This window comes from Sorex fumeus, unplaced genomic scaffold (genome assembly GCF_029834395.1).
Source record: "Sorex fumeus unplaced genomic scaffold, SorFum_2.1 ptg000010l, whole genome shotgun sequence".
Taxonomy (NCBI): Eukaryota; Metazoa; Chordata; class Mammalia; order Eulipotyphla; family Soricidae; genus Sorex; species Sorex fumeus.
Genome location: NW_026606067.1, coordinates 33,695,804 through 33,720,835, shown reverse-complemented (window position 1 = coordinate 33,720,835; position 25,032 = coordinate 33,695,804). Strand labels below are relative to the sequence as shown.

The window sequence follows — 25,032 nt, the reverse complement described above, 5'->3', positions numbered from 1 at the left end:
TCTAGATAGTGTGGTCTTTTCTAGACTTGTGTGGTCAAGCAAACTGTTTTCTTGATAGTGTCAAAACTCAAGGCAAATTTTGAGATATTTATGGGGACTGCATAATTTTAAGTGAAAAATATTAGGCAACAGCATTCTTCACATTTAACTTGAGATCATTCTAGGTCTTTGCTTTATTTTTGTGGGCAGTACCTGGTGGTGCGCAGGGGCTCCAGTGCGTGAGACCCACTCACTGGGGTCCTCGCCTGGTCCTCCAGCCGACCAAGCATGCACACCGGCCCTTTGAGCTATCGTCCGACCTGACTTGAGCTCCATCCTTTTTGTTTTGTTTTGTTTTGTTTTGGGGCCACACCTGGTGATGCTCTGGGGTCACTCCTGGCTCTGCACTCAGTAATTACTCCTGGCGGTACTGGGGGACCAAATGGGATGCTGGGGATTGAACCAGTGCCCTACTGGCTGTACTGTCACTCCAACCCCACATATCTGGGTTTTTTTTTTTTTTAGCAAGTATGATTTTTTCCCCTTGGAATTATTTTAAAATAAATGAATAGGTCGAGAGGGATAGCAAAGTGCCTTGGTTCGACACCTGGCACCACATATGATCCCCCTAGTCCCATCAGGAGTGATCCTTGAGTGCAGAGCAAGGAGAAAGCCCTGCGCACTGCCAAGTGTGACTCAAAAAAACATAAAATGAATGAATTCCATAGCCATCAAAGTATATAAAGATGAAAGCCAGAGGAGGGGTATGAAAAGTTTCAGTTTATTCTTTGTGTATCTGAATCATCATTCCCATTTGTAAAATTAGAACTATGGTTGTTAGTTTCAGTTATTTCAAACAGGGTAACGTATTAACAAACTATTATTGATATAGGCTTTTCAATTTGCTCCAGAGTATTGATTGTAAAGGGAATGAAGCAGCATTTCCAGCTAACAAACGGATCTATAGGTAACACAAGACCTTGTAACGTAAGCTTGTGACAGTTACACCAATAAACTGTAGCAATGAGAAAACTATTGACAAAAAACAACCATGGAATATTCATCTCAATATACGCGGGAATCTGTACTTTAAATAAAAGAATGATTACTTGAAGAAATACAAATGGTAACCAGGTACCAAGGAAACAGACGATGAGCTTGGGCAAAAGCGTTTTTTTACAGTTGACAGTATAAATAGAGTGGGATGGCGCTGGAAAATACAGGATAGTCTCGTTCATGTAAGAAGTGATCCTGATAGCCTGGACCAAGGTGACAACATCTGTCCAACAGGCTAGAAAAGCTATAAATAGGATAATCACCATGAAACATGAAAGCCAGTAGCCCTGCGTGCTGACACAGACAGGACACTGAGAAGAAGTCACATGCTGTGCCTGCAGGCTTTGGTAGATGGCTGGATCTCCCAAAATATAAGCAAGGATAGAAATCCAAATTAAAAGGACTGTAAAGATGTAAAATAATTTTTGCCACTTATCTGGAAGTTTGGCGGTTTTAGAGAAATTCAGGTAATAATCTATACAAGCTATGAAGAAAACTGGGTAATGCAAAAAACCGTAAGTACAAGAAATAATTTGAGTAAACAAGCAGATGTGGTATTTCGTAAACCTCATACCTAAAAGAACAAACTCCCTGGAATAGAATATAACGGAAATATTTACCAAGAGTAAAAGGTCCATGAATGCCAGAGAAATGCAAAAGTATTCCATAAAATTCTGATAGGTGTTTTTCCTTCTCATTCCCAGTGTTAGGATATTTAATAATATTTTCCCAAGAATAATCAAGAAAAGCAAACAGTTACCATCAAGGGGTTGATTTGTCTGAAGTACCTGGTATTGAAAAGAACAGTTCTCTGAAGAAAGAGTCATATCTTCAGTTAAATTTCAGAAGGCCTGCTGAAATGCAAACAATAAAATTGTCACCTTGTTTTTCATGCCTGCAAAGAGAAGTGAAATAAAAACCTCGATATTACCTTGATGCTTTACATTTCAAAACTTTACAGAACAAGTCGGTTCTGGATTTTTAACTATCCAGTTTAATCCAACCATTTTCTAAAACGAGTAGGAATTATTTCTCATAATAAAGACTACGATCAGGGGGAATTAGTGTCTACTTTTGTTGTTTATCTGAATCCCAAATGATCCCCAAATCTTGGATCTATGAGCAAAATTTCAGATAGAAGTTACAAGTGACAATAAAACAAGTTTTAATAATACAAAAATAGAAAGTTTTTCTGTTAGAACCAAAACACAGGCTTAAAACTGCAGTCTGACAGTAATATACTCAGAATAATCACAGACACAGTCAACTATGTTCTACTCCAACTCCAGACAATACTCCATTCCCTATTTCTATCTCAGTGAGATTTCCCAGTTCTTGTTAGGGACCCTGTCTGATAGCCCTTTTCAAAAATAGATACATATCTATTTTAGGGGGAGGGTTTCTTTTTTTTTTTTTTTTTGTCTTAAGCTTTAAGATGCTTAAGGTTTTATTTTCCGAAGATTAATCAAGAGAAAGATTTCCTTTCTTCCTGCCCTTTTTGGGCAGGGCAGTGAGGGACAGGGAGCCCAGAGAGAAGGAAGGACGGGGCCACACAGTGACACCTGAGGACTGGGGGCTGAGATGGAAAACGCTTTCAGAAGTGGGGAAAAGATGAGAGAGAACGTCAGACGATTCCTAAAAGGCAGATAACTTCATCAAAGTTACTTCTGCAAGACTGTCTAACAACCACAGAATCATACAAAACCTGGCAAGATCAAACCAATGACCCTACCCACATACAGCATTTGGAGACTTTAAAAGTGCTGCCCAGGAGCTGGAGGGACAGTGCAGTGGGGAGCCCAGGCTCCATCCCCTGCACTCACCATGGTCCCCTAGGACCCACCTGGAGTGATTCCAGAGCACACAGGAAGGAAAGAAAAAACCCTGGACACGGCTGGATGGCCCCCCCAAAAAACAAAAGTGATATACAGAGGACTGAGGAGAAGGCTCAGTGGGCAGGAGTTCACTCTGTATCCAGAAGCCCCGGGTTCGAGTTTCCAATACACGCCCCAAGCAGTACTTCCCAGCTCCCATGGTGGCATTCCAGATGTGATCCTTATGATACACTATTATGCATTCGTTAAAATATTTCTCAATCTCATCACTAGGAAAAAAGTTACAATAATGTATGGGTAAAACTAGATTTATTGTGCATTAAGTCACTATAATCATTTCATAATGAAATGGGTTATATCACTATGATCAACATATAAATGGCATACCAGCAGCTACATACCTGAAACTAATGGAATGTTTATAAAAAAAAATTACACTTTGGGGCTGGAGCGATAGTACAGCCAGGCAGGACAGTTTCCTTGTAGGCGGCTGACCCGGGTTCGTTTCCCAGCATCCCATATGGTCCCCCGAGCACCGCCAGGAGTAATTCCTGAGTGCAGAGCCAGGAGTAAACCCTGTGCATTGCTGGGTGTGACCCAAAGAAGAAAAAAAAAAATTACACTTCAACTAAAAAAAATGTTTCTCAGGATAGATAGGAGGAAGACAATTTTCATTCTGCCTTTTCTATATCTTGTGAATTTATTTCTTTTTTTAAAAAAAGTAAAACACAATCATGTGACATGTCCACAGTATTGCAGGCTTCTGTGAAATGCAGGCTTCAAAATCACGTGGACAACAAATATCTAATTTTATGACATTATGTGCATATAGTGTACACAAAAATCTTGTAAGGGTGGGAGGGTTGCTGGGAGATAGTTCAGCTGTTAGGGCACATGCTTAGCATACACCTGACCCAACACCACACGGTCCCCTGAGGTCACTAGGTGCAGCCTTGTAAGTCCCCAGCACCCAAGAGTGGCCCCAGGTAATCCGCAGTACCACAGGGTTGAGCCTCATCTCCCCCCTGCTGACCCCCCCCCCCCATAGTGATGAAGAGATTGAAAAGATAAGGCAATTTTCCTGCACGACTTTTTGGAACTACTTAAGAATCAGTTCACATAGTTTAATAACAAAAGTTAACGCAGACATTCTTTTAAAATAATTTTTGGCTTGCTTTGTGACCTGGCCAGCACAGATTAATAAGTTTCCAGGAAAACAAAACTTGATTTCTTCTATCTCTGCTTTTCGATTTAAAATCCATTTCTTTGCTTGTCCTTTTTCCTTTCAGGGCTGGGAACCAAACCCACGTCTTCAGCCAGGCAATGCAGATTCTCTACTGCCGAAATCATCCACAGCCTGCATTAATGTTTTTAAACAATATACCATACTTACTCTCTTTTCTCTGGTAGATCTTAGCCGATGATCTTCCTATTCTATTTCAGCTTTCCCACCTTTAGATGACCGTATTTCTGATTTTTGGCATTTCGTTTTGCTATAGCAAAAAGGCATTTTAATCCGCTCTGTGAAAAAGAACAAAAACATCCATCACTGATAGTCATCTTAATAATGGGAATCCAGTATAACTGATTCTAGATCTCTGCTTAGGGGAATCTGAATGTTTGCAGGATTAAAGCAAATAACCATTTATTTCCTTCCTTCTGGCAAAAGGAAGGAAGGGGATACTTAGATTGAATGCCCATCGAAGACTCCAGTAGTTGAGGATCTTGAAACATTTTCCCGGGCCAGAGAGAGAGAATATAGGGGATAAAGTGGTTGCTTTGCATGCTGCTGACCCCAGTTGGATCTCTGGCACCCATATGGTCCCATGAGCACCATCAGGTGTGGCCCGAGCTGCCTCCCTGGCCCTCACCCCCAATCGAAGGGGATCCTGCATACTCTGCAGTTTAAATTAATAGCTCCCAAGCGGGAAGCTTCAGGGCTTTTGGATACTTGTGGCATGTTAACAAAAATAACATTTTCTTAAATGAAAAAATTATGAAATTTTTCCCTAAACAATTTAGTGAGCAATCATTCCACATTTCACACACTGTTTTCTGTGTCTGACTCCATGACAGACAGCTGTGCTATGACCTACCACGTCACTTCTGGACAGCGCTCTACAAACACGGAAAGTCTGAGAGACAGAAAGGCCACGTTGCCTCCTAACGTCGCTCCACTCAAGCAGCAGTGCTGCTCAGTGGTGTGCGCTCTGAGGCAACGCTGGCCTCACCTCTCTGGGGGAGACGCTGCCACAGAAGGGCCTGCCTGCAAGTCTGGCCCCAGCACTGCTGGCTGGTGCGACCCAATCCCACGCCTCTCCCGTCTCAGTCCCTGGCCCGTGGCAGCGGTGTGAGTCTGTGTGCAAGTGCTCCAACTGAAGTGTCACCCTGGCAAGCACCAACTAAAGGAGCGTGAGCAGGGGTGTGAGTCTGGCATGAACCTGGGCAAGCACTGTGAGCATCGCATCTGCATGCAATCCCCCAGTGGGAGCTGCCCCCCGGGTGCTCCCCAATGAACACCAGACCCACTGCGCGCCACCTGCCATCACTGAAACAACTGCCATGAAGGTAAGACGGGAAGTAAAGCCAACCCCTAACACACACACACACACACACACACACACACACACACGTCTGTACGAAACCATGGCGTGAGGAGATGAAAGTGACCACTTCGGCATGAGTGCTGTCACTCACAGTGCAGAAAGCCCGTGGGAAGCAACGTACTGAGCCTGAGTCACAATTATGTGTGTCAACCCAACCCTATGACAATCATTAACGTACAATATTACTTTCCTCCGGAGGAAACTGGCTCGAGGGTTAATAAGTACTTTTCCCTGTGAAATAATATATAAGGGACGGAACTAGAGTTCATCCTAAGGTCTGATTTCTTCAGTAAATCTCAATGAAGGCTGGACTCACTCTGGAAATGAAGAAAAGAACCCAAGTTACGTCAGTGAAAGAACCTTCCCAGAAGGTAAATGTCCAAATAAAAGCAAGAAAGTTGATTCATGGGTACCCTGATGGCCATGATTAAACTAATTTGCTCATCTGGATAATGTAATTTTATTTCTACAAAAGGTAAATATAAACTAGCTTTAAAATTTTTTAAAAAATTTTTATTAGTGAGACACCATGAGGTACAGTAAACTAGCTTTTAAAAGTGTAGTCCATGCCTGATACGAGAATTCATTGAAAAAAAAAATACCACACTTGATCTTAGTCAAAAGGGTAAGAAGTGATTGAACTTAGTGAAAAAATATGATTCAACCCTGACACATTTTTGTGTTTCTGTTCTTAGGAGGGAGGGGGTTTTAAGGCAGCAGTGCTCAGGGGCTACTCAGCTACTTTTGGCGTTGTGTCTGGGGCTGCCCAGGTCGTGCCTGGGAGACCAGGTGGTGCCAGGGTCAAACCCAGGCAGCTTCTTGCATGCAAAACATGTGCTCAACCTGTTTAGCTTCCTTTTTTGGGGGGGAGGTCACACCCAGCGATGCACAGGGGTTACTCCTGGCTTTGCACTCACGAATTTCTCCTGGCAGTGCTGGGGGCCCTATGGGATGCTGGGAATCGAACCCGGGTCGGTCATGTGCAAGGCAAATGCCCTTCCCGCTGTGCTATTGCTCCGGCCCTTTACCTTCCTCTTGGGACCAGTTTGACAAGTTTTTCTAAAAGTGTGTTGATAAATATAAATTCATTTACAAAGCATAATTAAATCCAGTACAGAAAAAAAAATCAAGTGGAGAAAACAAAACTTTTTATTTCACTTTTAAAAATAGGAAATACAATCTTCAGTCTAAAACTTGAATTATATACCAATTAAGGACAATATTTAGAACTTAGTTGAATTCACTGAAATCAAGAATTACAGAGGACAACTACAACTCTGAACTTTTTTTTTTTTTTTTTTTTTTGCTTTTTGGGTCACACCCGGCAATGCACAGGGGTTACTCCTGGCTCTGCACTCAGGAATTACCCCTGGCGGTGTTCAGGGGACCATATGGGATGCTGGGAATCGAACCTGGGTTGGCCGCGTGCTAGGCAAACGCCCTACCCCTGTGCTATTGCTCCAGTCCAACAACTCTGAACTATTTGTATGTGAGAAGAGTATTTGGCGATAGGCTGAAATGTGTTCTCTGAGTATCTGTATAGTGAAGTCCCACCTACCCCGCCATCTCAGACTGTGACTGTACTTGGGAGAGAGGGCTGATGAAGAGGCGATCAAAAGGTAACGAGGTCAATTAGATGGATCCCATCCAACTGACCCATTCTTTTAAGAAGCGCTGTGGATGCACCGGGGACCTCAGGAGTGTGTGAGAGAGGAGAAGCGCGGGAGGGCGTGGCAGGGAGAGGCGTCAGAGAAGCCTAACTGCTGAAGACCTTTACTGTGCACTTCCAGCCTCAGAATTGCCAGAAAACAGATTTCTATGGCTTAACTTAGCCAAGCACCAGTATTTTATTAGGATGGCCGTAACAGCTCGTATAAATTGCTGGAGAGACATAAGTATCGGGTAGGGCACCTGCCTTGCGGACAGACAACCCGGTTTGAACCCCAGAACCACATATGGTTCCCACGAGCTCTGCCACGAGTGAGCCGGAGTGCAGGGCCAGGAACAAGTCGTGAGCACAGCTGGGTGTAGTCCCCGAATAGAACTAATACAAATAGCTATTTTTTTTCTTTAAAAAAATCATTTTTAAAGTAAAAATACATCAAGATTAGAGATCTTCTCTAGAATTTGCTTCAAAATAACTGGGAAGGGGAGAATGGGGGGTGGGAGGAATACTGGGACCCTTGATGGTGGAGGATGGGCACTGGTGGAGGGATGGGTACTTGATCATTGTATAACTGAAACCCAAGCACAAAAATTTGTAAGTCTACAACTGTACCTCATGGTGTTTCACTAATCACTTGATCACTTGATACCCCGTTACTCATGGATTTACTCTAGCGGGTGCCAGTAGTGTCTCCATTCATCCCTGTTGCGTGCTAACTTTTGGCTATTATTAGGTGTTTCACTAATAAAAATTTAAAAAAAACTGTATATGTGTTTAGGGTGGGAGCGGTACTGATGGGGACACAGAGGTAAATTTGTGTCTTTAAAGTTCTTAATACACTTGTAATCCTGACACCTCTGATCATATTTTACAGTGTAGGTGGCATGATCACAACAGTGTTGACATTTATGGCATTGACTGCTTCACTGCCACAGTGAGCCTAACCCTCCACCAACGTCATGGCGCTACTAATAAATCTCTTCCTTTCTCGCCTCTGCTCCCCCTCACTGCTGGGTCACACACAGTCCTCCCGTTGTTTGCTCGAGCGCGCCCAGTAACGTCTCCATTGTGAAACTTATTACTTTACCGTGTTTGGCATATCGAATACGTCACGGGGAGCTTGCCAGGCTTTGCTGTGCGGGCGAGATACTCTAGGTAGCTTGCCAGGCTCTCCAAGAGGGACAGAGGAATCAAACCTGGCTCGGCTGGCTGTGCGCAAGGCAAACGCCCTAGCTCCAGCCCTGGGTAATCTGAGTTTTTGAATTTTTGAATTCAAGGCCCAGAGTCTGCCATCATTTGAGACTGTCTCAAGGCACTATTTTAAACACGGGCCCCACCCAGCGGTGCTAGGGGAGTTTGATGTCGGGGAGCTGTGTAGTGCCACGGATCAAACTCAGGGTCCTGCCCAGGCTAGGCATTTGCTTGTTCTACTGCTACAGTCACATCTCCAAACCTTTCATAATATATATATATATATATATATATATATATATATATATATATATATATATATTTCTGCTTTTTGGATCACACCCAGCGATGCACAGGGGTTCCTGCTGGCTCTGCACTCAGGAGTTACTCCTGGCGGTACTCGAGGGACCATATGGGATGCTGGGAATCGAACCCGGCTCGGCCGCATGCAAGGCAAACGCCCTACCCGTGCTATCTCTCCAGACTCTATACCTGTGCTATCTCTCCAGCCCTTTTCATAATTTTTTAAAGACACAAACTTACAATGACAAAAAAAATTATCAGGGCCCAGGAGCTATTACAAGAGTCTGAGCACATGCTCTGCGTGCAGGAGCCCTGGCTGGGTTCCCAGTCCCGGATGGTCCCTTGAGCACCACAGGGAGTAATACCCAGCACAGAGCCAAAGTAGCTCCTGAGCACACTGGGTATAAGCCCACTCCCCCCCCCCAAAAAAATAAGAAGAATTGAGAAAAAAATCCAAAGGTCAGAAAATGAATGGCTGAATGAATAAGAACACATAACTTAGCGCCTTGCCACTCAAAGTGTGATTCGAAAGAACAGTCACTGAAGCATTGTCAAAAAGCGTGTTATACCGAAACTCAGGTCAACTCGGACTCGCTGAATGAGCCTGTGATTTCTCACTTCCACTCCCGCTGCTGCTGTTTCTGTTGCTGTTGATTACATACCTGAGCTGGTGCACACCTCGAGCTGTGGTGCTCACTGGGGTTACCTCAGGTTGTGGTGCTCACACACCCAGCTGAGGAGCTCAGTGGGGTGTGCACTTCCTTATTTATAACAAGTTCTTAGGCAATGCGTAAGCTGCTGTTCTTCTGAATCATGTTTTGAGTAGCAAGATGCTAAGTTATCAGTTATTAGCCTGGTGGAGTGCACACCTGCTTGCCGAAGGTTTCGTTCCTTAGCTGTGCTGCTCGCACATATTCTGGCTGTAGCAGCCACCAGGGGTTGTAATTCCTGGCCATGGCCCTCAGATGCATTTTTAGCTGTGGTGCTTGCCAGAAGTTAGCAGCACTCAGACCCTTTTGTGGTGCTTACACACGCTGTGGTGCAACTGGAAATCACTTGCAGCACCAAGGCTCACAGAGGAGGAGACACTAGGCTTGCATGCGGGGACATCAGTGATTAAATTTGACCACGCCGTTGCAAGACAGTCTGCTAAGTCACTGAGCTTTTCCTAATTCTGCATTTTAAATAAAATCCACAAGCCAACTGCATATTCTGATACATGACGGAAGAAAACCAACCAGCATGGAGTAAGGAAAATGGTGATCAAAAGCAAACACAATAGATCCTCATACATGGTAGGAACTGTCGGCTCAGAAAACTTTGGGAAACGGCGCAATGATGCGGCAAAACCACAGGATCATTCGTTGCAAAGGAACTAGGCAGATTTCTGATCCCTTGCTAACCTCAATGCAGTCGAGAGAGGAGCCTTTCTCCCCAGCCGTGGAATAAGAATAGACGTTTTCTCTGTGGCAGGGGAGCAGTATGTGTAAAGACTTGACGATGGAGGGGTACTTGTTGCCGAAAAAGGGGGGTGGGAGTGAGGAGCTGAATGCAAAATATACACCCTAAAAGTCGTCCGGCTTCCCACCCCCACAGTTGGATTTTAAGAATACCAACCTCACAAAATGAAGATACGGAAACTCTTCCGTAGGAATCAACGAGAAAGACATATGTAGAGCCAAATGTTACCTTTTCTGTAATGCCCTACTCATGTAAACTCCGATTCAGAATCGTTTTCCTGCCGCTTAATTTTTTTTGTCTTTGGTGTGGGGACCCACCCATACCCGTTGGTTCTGGCCGTCACTCCTGGTAGTACCACGGGAACACGCAGGGGTCAAACCTGGGTCTCTGGCATGCAGAGATGTGCTCGAGCCCTTTGTCTCCCCTTTCGTTGCTGCTGCTGTTTGGGTGACGGAGTGTCGCCAATCTTGGTTTTGGAGCTTGGAGTACTCATGCTCAGCCTTGGGGCTCACTGCGGACTGCACGCAGTCGTGGTGCTAGTATACAGGACGTGGCACTGCTCACGAGAAGTCACTGTCTGGCACCTCTATTCCTAGCAAAGGGACTCTCACATCTTTGTTGTTGTTGTTGTTGTTGTACTTGACTCACCTGAACTACATCATCACAAAGTTGTTCATGATTGGGTTTCAGTCAGACAAATGTTCCAGCACCCGTCCCTTCACGAGTGTACATTTCCCACCAACAATGTCCCCAGTTTCCTTCCCCTACCCCAGCCTGCCTCTACTGCAGACATTTTTCTTCTCCGTCTCTCCCTCTCCACCCTTTTAGGCACTGCTGGCCTGCAATACTGTTACTGAGAGGATCAGATATATCACTTTACCTCCTGTCAGGACTTCGTTATTATCCAGAGCAATCATTTTTGATGATTGTCACCATGGTCTCTTCTCTGTCCTATCTTCACTCCTCCACAACTTATGGCAACTTATGTGATCATTCTATGTCTGTCACTTCCCTTTGACTCATTTCACTCAGCATGATAATCTTTATGTCTAAGCAGATTTCATGGCTTCATTTTTTCCTAACAGCTGCGTAGTATTCCATTGCGTAGATGTACCATAGTTTCTTAATCCAATCATCTGTTCTCAGAATCTGTTGTTTCTAGATTTTGTGACTAGTGCTGCAATAAACACAGGAGTACAGATGCATTGTTTCACTTTGGGTCACACCCGGCAATGCTCAGGGGTTACTCCTGGCTATGCACTCAGGAATTACTTCTGGCGGTACTGGAGGGACCATATGGAATGTCGGGAATCAAACCCAGGTCTGCCGTGTGCAAAGCAAATGCCCTACGTGCTGTACTATCGCTCCAGCCCCACGTCTTTTTTTAGTTGTCCTGCTCACCAGGGGTCTTTGCTTCGGTTGTTCTCACACACGCTGGCTCTGTTGGGTCAGAAAGCACACTGGCTGTGGGAGGGTCTCACCTCAAGAACCCTGAAGAACCAGCTGAACCATAAAGACTGCACTTGGCACAAGAGGGTGGCACTGGGCTTTGCATCCATGGCCTCATGCTTGCAAGAGCATCTGAGCCACTGAGCAATGCCTTGGTTCCCTTAATTCCTTTAGTAAAAAAAAATGTAAATATCATTACACAGAAAGCAGAAAATGGGTACAGGCTATGCATGTTGCTACTGGAGTGTTATTGTGTCCAGACCCTATTGGTTGACAAAATTATAACTGGTTTCATTATTTTATTTATTTCTTATATTTATTTATCGAATCACTGTGGGAAAAGTTACAAAGTTTTCAGGTTTAAGTCTCGGTCATACAATAATCAAACACCTCTCCCTTCACCAGTACTCATTTTTCACCACCAAGAATCCCAGTATACCGCCCCCTCCCAACCCTCCCAATACCTGTGAGGCAGATGATTTCTACTGAACTCTTCTCTACATTGATTACATTCATTATCTCAACAAATGTTTCATTATTTTAAATCAAAAGTTCATGCTGGTAGTTCCAATTCAAAACTAACATTATTGGCTTCATATAATACCTTATTTCATTCCATATTTTAAAATCTCCTTTTCCCCAGACTGATAAACTGGCTCCTAGTTACATTAGTATATAGTTTATTTCTTCCAACTATAATATAACTGGTTTCTAACTTACTATGCTGATTTTTTTTTTAGAAAGTAGAAAAGTTTATTGGAAAGCAGAGGAACTCCCTTTTTGAAGAGGAACTTAGTATAGGACTAACTGCATTGAGATTAATGCCAACAACTAATCCCATAAATACAGTGCAACACTTCTTTCCCACTCTTTTTGTCCTTAGTAAGTACCCTATTATGGGTATAAAGTCTGAGGAGTTAATCAAGAGGGCTAGAGAGATAATACAGCAGGTAAGGCACTTGCCTTGCACATGGCTGATGCAGGTTCAATCCCCAGGATCCCATATGGTCCCCTGGGCACTCCCAGGAGTGATCCCTGAGCACAGAGCCAGGAATAACCCCTGAGCATTGCCAGGTATGGATAACCCCCAAAAGTTAACTGAATTAATTCTTTTTGTGTACATGTGGTCATATAATGAATTTGCTAAAGCAGTTTTAATTATTAGTTGCTCTTTGCATATTCAATTACTGGGTATGGTTTGGCTTTTTTAATTTAAGCAATGTATACGTAAAAGTTCATTTGCTCTGAAGTCAACAGTCCATAAAAAGAAATACTCAGAAAAGTAGATTTCCCTCCATTCAAGTTGTCTTCCCTTTTCATTTATTTCTGGTATAGTTCCTGAGCACCTACGAAAAAGTATTATCTGTGGAAGAGTTTTCTCTCACTCAGGACTAGAAGTGGGGCTGCCAGATACTTCCCTCAGATGTTGCCAAATTCTCTCCCATACGCACTGCTGAACTCTTGTTCGTGAATGACAATTCAACCAGCATTTAATTCTAAGCTGAAGATCTATTCTCTTGTGTCCTAAATTCTATTGCAGGTGACGAACCTGTAGTCAACGAAACTCACTTCTCGGCAGTAAAGTTAGGTTAGTAGTTCTCAAAATCTGTGTGCTTTTCTTTTTCTCAAACACCTCGCTGACATTCCCAGGCTTGACTGACTTCTAGCCAGAGGGTAAGAGTGGATAAGGTACAGAGACTGCTTTAAAGCTGGGCTCGATTCCCTGCCTCTGGGCACCCAGGGTGCCTCTGAAAGACATCACGATGGGCATCTTCACATGCAGGAGTACCCAAAGGCCTGTGTGACCTACCCAGAACGGTACAGAGAAATAAATCTGTACTGAGCTACTACAACTGGGGGCTAAATTTGACAGCACTTTAGACCACCCTACTCAACACACAAATATTCTAACTGGTTCTTATCTCTATCATTCCCCACTTGCTTATGTTTCTGTGTCTATTTCAAAATTTTTATTCACCATAATCTTTAACTCTTGCCTCTTGCCTGCTTTCAGCAACATGTATTTTTCTCTTTCATTTTCTCTGCTGGCCTCCTCCTCTCTCTCCCTGGTTTTCGTGTCTCTGACTGGACACAAGAGCTCAGTGAAGCAGGCACTGGACCACTGCGCTCTATCTAGGCCCCAAGTAAGAATGTCAAACCAGAACAACAACTTAAAAGATGGTTCTGCATATATTCCAAATAGTATTGAGATAAGTCAATTGCCGTGTGATTTCAGAGTCCAGGGGCTTTTTCTACCAGAAATAGGCATGAAAATAAATTCTCCAATATGTATTTCTTAGAAGATCACCTCTTAGATGTATTTCTACATCTACAATATGTATTTCTTGGAAGATCATTTTCCTCTGCTCAATTTGTAAGTACCATTTATCCAGATGATTTTTTGACTTCTACATCCAGTATTTCTGAAACCCAAATACATATATAGAATATACCACTAAACACGGATTGAAATAATGAAGTTAAAGTGGGTGCTTTTGTGGAGTTCATGCCCAAGCAACTCACTTAATCAATGGCAGAATAAACAGCAGTACTTCTACAGTAAAAAAAAAAAGGAAGAAAAAAAAAGTGGGTGCTATTCAGACCTTTGTAAAGGCAACTGCAAAGTTACCAGCACTAAATCCTCAGTAATGTCTCTGTATAAACAGTCTGCCATCGAACTGTTACATGATCTGAACTGGACTATTTTAGAAAGCAGAAAAAGGGTTATTGTTGATTTAAGTAACTATATATATATGCTCTGCTTCCTCCAGATCCTTGTCTTGAAAAAACTAAATTTATATGAATACGACTTCATTTTCTTTAAAATTATCATTTTTCAAACCCACTGTCCTATGTTTTGCTTGGAAATAAGGATTCTGGTTTTATATATATATATATATATATTCACACACACATACATATATATGTATTTACTGTTGTTACTGTGCTTGGCATATCGAATATGTCACAGGGAGCTTGCCAGGTTTTGCCATGAGGGATACTCTTGGTAGCTTGCCAGGCTCTCCGAGAGGGGCAAAGGAATCAGGCCTGGGTTGGCCAGGTCAGCCGTGTGCAAGGCAAACGCCCTACCACTGTGCTATTGCTCCAGCCCATATATATATATATATATACATACATATATATACACATATATATGACATATATACACACACACATACATATATACACACACATACACGTATACAATCACATTACTTTCTCTTACAAGGAGACAGTATTCTCTTAGTTATTACAAATTCTCTCTATTCATTTCTTCACTTACATTAATTATGTATTGCCACCAAAATCTGGTAGCAACATATAATTAATTTGGTGGCATCATATAATTAATACAAGTACAATGCTAAGAACGACAGAGAAAGAAGTTCACGTCTTGTACTCGCCTTTCCACATTTTTGAGGGAACTTTAGGAAAGATACTAATAGATAGGAAACATAAGGAAGTCAACAAATAAGGAAAGGGTATTCAGAAGAGTAATAGTTGAGGGACTCTAAAAAAATGGGAGTTGTTCAAGAGTAGGACACGTCAGTTTGGGAACCAGCACTTGCACTCCCACCAGTAATGTCCACCCTCTCACTGAATGACTGCTTAGCAAGCATAATTACAAAAGAGGCTCCGTCTTCAAAGGACGTTGAATTAGGGACTGCCTTCGTCTCCTCAATGATTATCATCAGCTTCAGTCTCGGCATTAAGCAAAGGAAGGCAGGAAGCATATAATGACCCGGTAAGGACCATCAGAAATCTGTACTCAATAGCCCTTGAGACCCCGCCCACAGGCTCAGGGTTCTGAACATGGCCTCTGGGATGATGGAGAGAAGGACGCTGCTCATATTCAGTTACTCGATTTCTAAAACCCTGGTTTTATCAGTGCTAAGAAAGTAAACCTGCCTACCCCTGAGCAAGAGCCTTTCCTTCGCATCACCTCACCTGGGACGGCCTTCCCAGGCAGCCAGGTCAAGTTCTCCCCAGAGTCTCTCCCAAGAGCTTCCTAGACTGCACCTGGAACAACACAGTAGCTTGTTCTACTAATCCTCACCTACTTGTTTCTATTCCTTTGGGAGTCAGAAAACACCACATAAACATCTCCTCAGCCTAACTTTGTAGTTTTTGATTTTGGGGCCACACCCAGTGGTGTTTAGGGGGCAACTCTGAGCTCAGTACTCAGAGTATTCACGAGGTACTGGGGATTGAACTCATCTCCTGCACACAAGGTCTGTACTCCAGACCCCTCTAAGTTATCCTCCTGACCCTATACTTTCTTTTCTTTTTTCTTATTACTTTTTAAAGCAGTAGACAAATATGGGAAGTTTCAGAGCTTGAGAAGCTTTTATTTTTCTCTTTCTTTTTTTTTTTTTGTTGAGGATCATGCCACTCAAGTCAAATAAGCCCGTATCTATAAAGTACTTTTTAAAAAAACTTATAATCTATACATAAAATCAAAATATTCAAATGTTAGAAGTGAATACTAGTATTCTTTCCCTTACCTTGAGGTGAGGAAAAGTACCAACATATGAAAAAGAGATATAATCACATAAAGAGAAAAACAAGAATGATCTCGAAAGCTTTTGATGAAATTCAATACTTACTCATGATTAAAAAAAAATCTCCCAAGGAAAGCCCATCAAGATTCACAGCAGAATAAATGGGACCTTATGAGCTAGACGGGAATGGAAGAACACAGTACAAAAACTCAACGAAATGAGCACCTGAGCAAGAATCCTCTAACCAGCTAAATTATCACTCAGATCTGAAGGAACTGTACAGAGCTTCATGGACAGGCAACAGCTGAGGAACCTTGGAACTCAGTTTTGCAAGAGGCATTAGAGGAGCTTCTTAAAAGGACAGGACGAACTTCCCAGCACATGCCCCGAGTGTGGTGCTCAATCACGGTGCTTATGGAGAAAGAAAGGTATGTTCACTCCTAGTTTGTTAGGGGATTTCATACACTTCCAATAAACATCTCACTTATATTGATTGTTCTGTGCTTGATCAGTTTTACATCCATAGAGATTTTTATTATAATCTTTTGCTTAATAATACACTTAAGCAGTAGCCATAATATATTTTCTAATATAAAACCAATATTCCTTTTTTTCAGACGAAACGCTGTACTTTTAAAGGCTGATCATATTTTCCCATTCAAATTTTCTTAATTCTCTTTACTCTTACTAAAATTTACATTTGTAAGTTTTATTTCATGTAAACTCTTAGCCCAGAATTTTTAGAAAAGTTTTATTTATCATAGGGAAGACGTGATAATTACCACAATAAGATCCAAGAACAAAATAAAATTTAATGCAATATATTTTAGATGCCAGAGTTGAAAACTTATTTATGTAAATGACAATAGGCACTGTATAAAATTGTATCAGACAATATGAATTTCATTATTTACACAGGTTAAAATCATGCAACAATCAATCATCACAAATTGACTTTTATTGATTTATTTTTTTGGTAATTCCTTTTGCCATTGCTTTAAGTTTTGTTCCTGGAAGTAATATGAAATAAATTTGTTTTATGATAGCCAAGGGGACCGGCTGGTGGGTGGGAAAAAACCTGGGGACATCGGTGGAGGGACACAGACACTGGTGGTGGACTGGTGTTGGGAGATACTACATGCCTGAAACAACTCTTAGGTACAACTTTGTAAGTCATAGTGTCTTAATAAAAATAAATTGTAAAAAGGACCCCCTGAATCTCTCAACAAAGTGAAAACTGAGTGATGTTCCCTGCCTCTATCAAAGCACCTATATGGAAAAGCTACAGTGATCATTAAGCTGAACTGTGAGAGACTGACTGACCTTGGTGCCGCCAGCAGGTCAACCTGGACGTGTGGGCCAAGTGCATCAGCCACCTGATGGTGCCTTCAGGCTTCCTGATACCCCAAAATTGCTGCTGTGCCTTGGTAAACTTGGGGCCAAGTTTACCAAGAAATTAAATGGCCAAAAGTTAGGTATGTGGGAGTCACACCCACAAACCACCTCCGGCTCAGCTATACAAGCTCATTTATTGGCCTTATTTCAGAGGCCCATAAACCTTGAAAGAGATCAAAAGGGCAGTTAGGGCCAGCAGTGTGCTGTGTTCAACCAGGCTCGCCCTGCCTGGCATATGCCAATAGTTTATTTCTCTGGAAAAGATGGAAACAATGATGAAACAAATGAAACAAATGATCCAGGGACAGATAAAAGAATCTCAGAGCCAGGCAGCTCACTGCAGAGATGCCTCTGGACTTTAAGCCAAGTCGACTTCACCGGGATGTCTCAGATGGGGGCAGGCATTGTCTCTCCACTTGCCCCCTAAAAACCCCAGCGACCGCCAACTTCCAGAACTCAATGAGAAGTGCAGGTATGTGGGTTCAGTGACGGCAAACTCCAGGTTTCAAGGGATAAGGGATGGGCCGGTCCCTCTCATCCCCCGTCCCCATGGGACGCTGGAGGTCACGTCCACACAGACTGCCTCTGGCTGCTACCTAAGCTCCTTAGTGGCCATGATACAGAGACACGCAAAAGAATCTCCAAACTGAGCAGCTCACTGCAGAGATTTCTCCAGACCCTAATTATCTAACTTTTTAGAATTCCAGGAGCATGCGGCCGCTCCTGTGGCTGCACAACAATGTATGCTATTCATAACAAGCAATACAACAGAGAGTATGGAGGATACTGTCTGCCACAGAGGCAGGGGGAGGGGTGGGATGTGGGGAGGATACTGAAGACCTTGGTGGTGGAAGATGTGCACTGGTGGAAAGTTGGGTGATTGATCATTGTGTGACTGAAACTCAAACAGAAAAACTTTATAACTGTATCTCACAGTAATTTTAAAATAATAATAAAATAATAAAATAAAATTAACATTCTGAATAAAAAAAAGTAATGTGGAGTTCATGCCCAATTCAATCAGTTTAATCAATGGCTGAATAAATAGCAATACTTGTACGTTAAAAAAAAAAGACTGATCACTTTACCATTAAAAACAAGAAACATGGCCAGGCTGTGATCTATGTGATCACCTGCAGTCAACATTTTAGGATGTCCTAGATATTCAGTACAATAAGAAAAAAGGGGGTCATGGTCACGGTCCTCCTAGGGGTGGGGGAAATAAAGATTATAAAGAATGAAGTAAAAGTACTTGAAATATTTACATCTACAGTAAGTTCTAAGACATCTATCAAAAATTTCACTTAATCACTTAATCACTTAACTTCCCGTTAGTCGTCGATTTGCTCGAGCGGGCGCCAGTAACGTCTCCATTTGTCCCTGTCGCGTGCTAGTGTAGCCCAATGGCATCTCTTCGCTCCGGGAACATGGAGGGCCTCAAACCGATCGTTCATGACCTTGACAAAGAAGTCTGACCATCTGGTAGGTGGGCGGCCACGCGGTCTCTTGACATCCCGTGGAATCCAATCAGTAACAGCTCTAGTCCAACGGTCGTCTTTAAATCTCATTACGTGACCAGCCCATCTGATTTTCGACACCTTGGCAAATGAGACAGCGTCCCTGATCCTTGATCGTCGACGGATGTCAGAACTCCGGATTCGTTCTCTCATTTGAGTGAAACGTGATATTCCAAGCATAGCTCTTTCTATTCTTCTTTGGGAGACCTGAATGGCGTTCTCATCTTGTTTGCGTAGGGCCCAGGTCTCTGAGGCATATGTTAATGCAGGAAGAACAGTGGAAACAAAGAGATGTGCCCGGAGCCGGAGGTTCTTCGTCCTCTTAGCTATTTCTTCGACGTTCTTGAAGGCGTTCCAAGCCGCTCTCTTCCTCCTGCGCAGCTCGGGTGCCAGGTCATTTGTCATGTTGACCTCTCGACCTAGGTACACATAGCTGTTGCATTCGGAGATGGTCGTTCCATTGAGAGCGAATGGGGCGTCAGGAACAAGGCTATTTCTCATAAACATTGTCTTCGTAAGATTCAGCTGTAGTCCTACCTTTCCACACTCACGGTCAAAGTCGGCCAGCATTTGTGCCGCTTGGCTGATGTTTGGTGTTATTAAAACAATGTCATCAGCAAAGCGGAGGTGGTGTAGTTGCCGACCATCTATCTTCACTCCCATTCCTTCCCATTCCAGTCGTCGCATGATGTTCTCGAGGGTGGCACTGAAGAGTTTTGGTGAAATGGTATCACCCTGCCGCACCCCTCTCTTGACATCAACGATCACTTCTTTGTAGAATGGTGAGATCCTGGTAGTGAATCCGCAATACAGCTCACGGAGGATCCTGATGTATTGGGCTTGTATGCCCTGATTGGCTAGGGCTTCAATGACCGCTTCCGTCTCAACAGATTCAAAGGCCTTCTTTAAATCAATGAACGTTAAGCAGAGTGGCATCTTGAACTCCCGAGAAACCTCAATGAGTTTGGTTATCGTGTGGATATGGTCGATGGTGCTGAATCCTTTGCGGAACCCTGCTTGCTCACATGGTTGTCCTTCATCTAGTGTTCTGCCAATCCTATTCAGGATGACTCGAGTGAACAACTTGTAGATGACAGACAATAGGCAGATCGGGCGATAGTTGCCAATGTCATGGATGTCTCCCTTCTTGAACAGTAGTACGGTCCTGCTGGTTTTCCATTGAGATGGAACCTTGCATTCAGACAGGTAGCGAGTGAAGAGCCGAGCCAGTGTATTGATGAGTACTGACGGCAGGTTCTTCAGGTGTTCAGGTCTGACCTTGTCTGGGCCGGGTGCTGTTTGCTTCTTTACTGACGAAATGGCGTGTCGGATTTCGGAAGGGAGAACGTTGGGAACGACATACCCATCCTGTGGAATTTGGTATGTCGGCAAGTGGACATGGCTATCGAAGAGATTTGAGTAGAAGTCATGGATAATCTTCTCCATTGCCGTTCTGGAGGATGTGATGGATCCATCAGGACGTCGGAGGGCAGTCATCTTGGTCTTATAGTTGGCGAAGGACAGGCGGGCGTTACGAATACTTTTCCCGGCTTCTGCCGCATCTACCAGTACTTCTGCTCTTCTCTCTTTGAGGTCTTCCTTGATCGCATCTCTGCACTGCTTTGCAAGCTCGGACGTTAGCTTGCGGTTGCCTGAGGCATGCGCCAAACCACGCTGGCGAATTAGCTCAAGAGTTTTCGAAGATAGGCGACTTTTTGTGGCTATCTCTCTCTTGGCGTTCCTCGCACATTCATGGAGGTGCTGAACCAGTCGATCGTATTCCTCGTCAATGTTGTCAACAATGGCATCTTCCCATGTTGCCGCAATAGTACCAAAGAGTTCCCAGTTGGTGGTCGTTCTGGGAGTTCTCTTTTTGAACTTTGCAGCCCTTTCTCCCCGCTCTGTGAAGTAGAATTTTGCACGAAGGAGACGGTGGTCCGATCCCGTTCGAAATTTTGGGACAACAGCGACATCAGTCAGGCAAAACCGTCGATTGAATATGATGTGGTCTATTTCGTTGTGGAATCGTCCACCGGGAGACTCCCATGTCCATCGTTTAGATTCTGCCTTCTGGAACTGTGAGTTACCATGAATGGTCTTGGTCGACATGATGAACTCAGACAGTCTCTCACCCTGTTCGTTCCATTCTAGGCCATGGGTTCCGATGTGAAGTTCTTCAGCTGATCTTCTCGGTCCTATCTTGGCATTAAAATCACCCACAATGATCTTGTAGAAGGTGTGGTCTTCTTTATAGAATTTCTCTAGCTCCATGTAGAACTTCTCGATTTCTCTTTCATCATAATGAGATGTTGGTGCGTAGACAACGAAGATAGAAACTGCAGGCAGTGAGCCACATCTATTCAAATGTAAACGTCCGATTCGGGTTGTTAGGCATTCGAATGAATCAATGCTCTTGGCCAAGTTTGTGTTGATAAGGACACCGACGCCTCCAACACCTCTTTTATCGCATGTTCCGAGGAACAATTCTTCTCCAGTGTCGAAAACGGCATGGTGAGATTCGTGTCTTCTTGTCTCGGTCAGACCAATGATGTCGTACTTGATCATTCGCGCTTGTACCATCAGGTCCTCGATGGATGCATCTGATGCTAGCGTACGTGCATTGAAAGTACAGACGATCATTTTTGTCTTCCTTCGTTGTGGCAGCCTAGGTCGGCCTTGAGATTTTGTCGGCCTCTCCTTTCTCATCCTTCTCAGTGCTGCCATGTCGGTGAAGCCTTCAGGGTCAGGTGAATGAGACCAGTTGTAGTTACTGGTTTTGGCATATCGAATACACAGCGGATAGCTTGCCAGGCTCTTCCGTGCGGGCGGAATACTCTCGGTAGCTTGCCAGTCTTTCCGAGAGGTATAGAGGCTTTTGGGGTGACCTCTAAACACCCTTGTAGGTGTTACCATATTTGAACCCTATCAAATATGGTACGACAATTCCAGAAGACGGGTATTTAGTGTCTTATGATGTGTCGCGCGGCCGCTTGCGGCCGCGCGGTTCCGGAAAGCGTCCTGGAGTGTGGCGACGGCTGGGTAGTGGAAGTAGTGTCCAAAAATTTAATTTTAAAAATTGACAGGGCTGCAGGTCAATTTTTAAAATTATATCTACACATATAAACATCTGAAAATGAAGTTTTAAAATATCATTTATCGGGGCAGAGAGACAACAGAGCACAGTAAGGTAGCTTATAAGCATCGAGATATTCCAAGTCCACGGATAACAAGATATTAAGATGCCTATATCCCTTAGATTCACAGTTTTGGTGGATCAAAATTCAACCACACTTTTTGAGGGGGGTAGAAATTGGCAAGCTGCTTCTAAATTGCATATGGAAATGCAAAGAGCCATTAGTAAGCACTGCATTGTAGCACTGTCCTCCTGTTGTTCATCGATTTGCTCGAGCGGGCCCAGTAATATCTCTATTGTGAGACTTGTTGTTACTGTGTTTGGCATATTGAATATGTCATGGGTAGCTTGCCACGCTTTGCCGTGGGGGCAAGATACTCTCAGTAGCTTGCCAGGCTCTCTGAGAGGGGCGGAGGAATCAAACCCGGCTTGGCCGGGCTGGCTGCATGCAAGGCCCTACCGCTGTGCTATCACTCCAGCCATTAGTAAATTATTATAAAATTATTTGTCGTAATCAAAATTATTAGTAAAATAATAATTTTGAGAAAGAACAAAGTTGGAATATCTACACTTTTTTTCCTTTGGCTTTTCAGGTCACACCCAGCAATGCTCAGGGGTTACTCCTGGCTCTGCACTCCAGAATTATTCCTGTTGGTGCTCAGGGGACCATATGGAATGCTAGGGATCAAATCCAGGTCTACCATGTGAAAGGCAAATGCCCTACCTGCTGTGCTCCAGCCCCACTGTTTTTTTTTTTCCTCCCACTTTTTGGGTCATACCCGACGATGCACAGGGGTTACTCCTGGTTCATGCATTCAGGAATTACTTCTGGCAGTGCTATGGGGACCACATGGGATGCTAGGAATCAAACCTGGGTCAGGCAAGGCAAACGCCCTACCCACTGTGCTATCGCTCCAGCCTCCCACTGTTTTCAAGACTGATAAACTACAGAACTGAAGCTAGTATGACAAGCACTGGTGTAAGAACAAACAGATTGACAGCACACAGAGAACTGTATTCCAGGAGATGACATGACTTACAAGAAAACACCAAAGTACCAATGGAGAAAAGGAAAATATTTTACATAATATCAGTGAACCAACTGTATAACTATGAAAACAAAGACTCTCAAATCCTCACATAATACAGATAAATTAATTCAGAAAGACTCACAGGCCTAAACAAAATGTACCTTTTAAGAATACATCCTTAAGAAATCCCTTATAAGATAGACAATAGAAAGATTGCATTCATCTGGGGAACATAAAATAATAAAATAGGAGACTAACACCCAAGGATAGCCGAGATAAGTACCAGAAGGTTTGCTCCATGGCTTGGAGGCCAGCCGCACACGCTAGGGGAAAAGGCAGCTCCGATAGAGAAGGGAGCACCAAGTAAAGGGTGTTGGGAGGATCTTCCCAGGATGGGAGAAGCATGCTGAAAGTAGACTATGGACCGAACATGATTGCCACTCAATTCCCCTTTTGCAAACCACAGCATCTCAAAGGAGAAAGAGAACAAAAGGGAATGCCCTGCCACAGAGGCAGGGTAGGATGGGGGGTGGGGGGTGGGAGGGATACTGGGATCAGTGGTTCTGGAGAATGGACAGTGGTGGAGGGATGGGTACTCAATCATTGTATAACTGAAACCCAAGCACAAAAATCTGTACGTCTACAACTGTACCCCATGGTGTTTCACTAATAAAAATGTAAAAAAAAATCCCTTATAAGAAAAAACAAGGTGGTTATCATTCCAAACTTGGACTAGGTAATGAATGCTTTAGCAAAACACAAAAACACCAACTATAAAACTGAAAATTGATAAAGTGAACTCATTAAAATTAAAATCTTTCTTTCACGTATGAAAATAAAGAAAAAAACACTAGAAAAAAATATTCACAATACATATATTAGCAAAGAACTTGGACACAGGTTGTATTATATAAGTGGTGATTATAAAGCAATAGTAAAATTATAAACCATGTGAAACCAAAGTAGGAAAAATACTTGAAAAGATATTAAAAAGAATATAATAAAAGATAATAGAAAAGATAATAATAAAGATAATAAGAAAAAGATTTTAAAAAGATAATACATAGCTGTCAGGGAAACACCTCAAAGAGACACTTTGTGAGGAGTCTAGGACTTGAACCCCAGCACTATATGGTCCCCCAAACATTACCAGGCAGATCTCCAGAGCACTGCCAAGTGTGGAACAAAAGCAAATAAATAAGAAAACATGCAAACAGTCAACAGTATGTGAAAAGGCGTTCAACATCATTAGTCATCAGGATAAAGTTTATTAAAACCACAACAATATATAATTTCATGTACATCAGAATAGCTAAAATTAAAAATACCACTTCCAGGGATATGGTGCCGCCAGCAGGTCAATCTGTACCTGTGAGGTGAGTGCATCAGCAGCCTCATGGCGCCTTCAGATTTCCAGATACCCCAAAATTGCTGCTATGCCTTTGGCCAGACCCCAAAAACTTGGGGCAAAGTTTACCAAGAAAGTAAACGGCCAAAAGTTAGGTATGTGGGAAACACACCCACAAACCACCTCCAGCTCAGCTATATAATTGGAGGCAGGGCCTCTTTGGTTCCTGATTGAACTGCTTAATAGACATGATCCCAGAGACTCAGAAACGAATCTCAGAACCCAGTGGCTTTAGGTAGAAATGCGTCTGGTCTCTGCAGTAGGCCACCGGTGCTGGGCCAACCCAGGTGGGAATAGGTTTCGTGCCTTGGCCTATTCCCCCTGGCGGCCCAGTGGCCGCCATCTGTCTGAGGCCACTGGATAGTCACATTTGGGCCCCCAGTGACGAGACACACAGGGCCTCACGAGATGAGGGTGGAGCCGGGCTTGTCCTCCCCACCCTAATGAGATCCCGAGTCATCGCCCACGAACGGCCTCTCTGGCTCCTCATCAAGCTGCTC

The 25,032-nt window shown here is 43.4% G+C and overlaps 1 protein-coding gene across 2 annotated transcripts in view; it reads right to left on the bottom strand.

Moving 5' to 3' along the window:
• Nucleotides 1-744: 744 nt before the first annotated feature.
• Nucleotides 745-25,032, bottom strand: part of GPR160 (G protein-coupled receptor 160) — a 45,776-nt gene continuing 21,488 nt past the window's right edge. Inside the window, exons 1-3 of one of the 2 annotated variants that reach the window (XM_056110748.1) lie at nt 5,655-5,763; nt 4,264-4,391; nt 745-1,930 (exon numbers count right to left, since the gene is read on the bottom strand). In XM_056110748.1, the coding sequence (XP_055966723.1) occupies nt 849-1,862 (1,014 nt within the window). In that variant the 5' untranslated portion in view covers nt 1,863-1,930; nt 4,264-4,391; nt 5,655-5,763 and the 3' untranslated portion in view covers nt 745-848. Of the gene's footprint in view, nt 1,931-4,263; nt 4,392-5,654; nt 5,764-25,032 lie in introns of those variants that run through there. The other variant, XM_056110747.1, reaches the window with a different exon arrangement.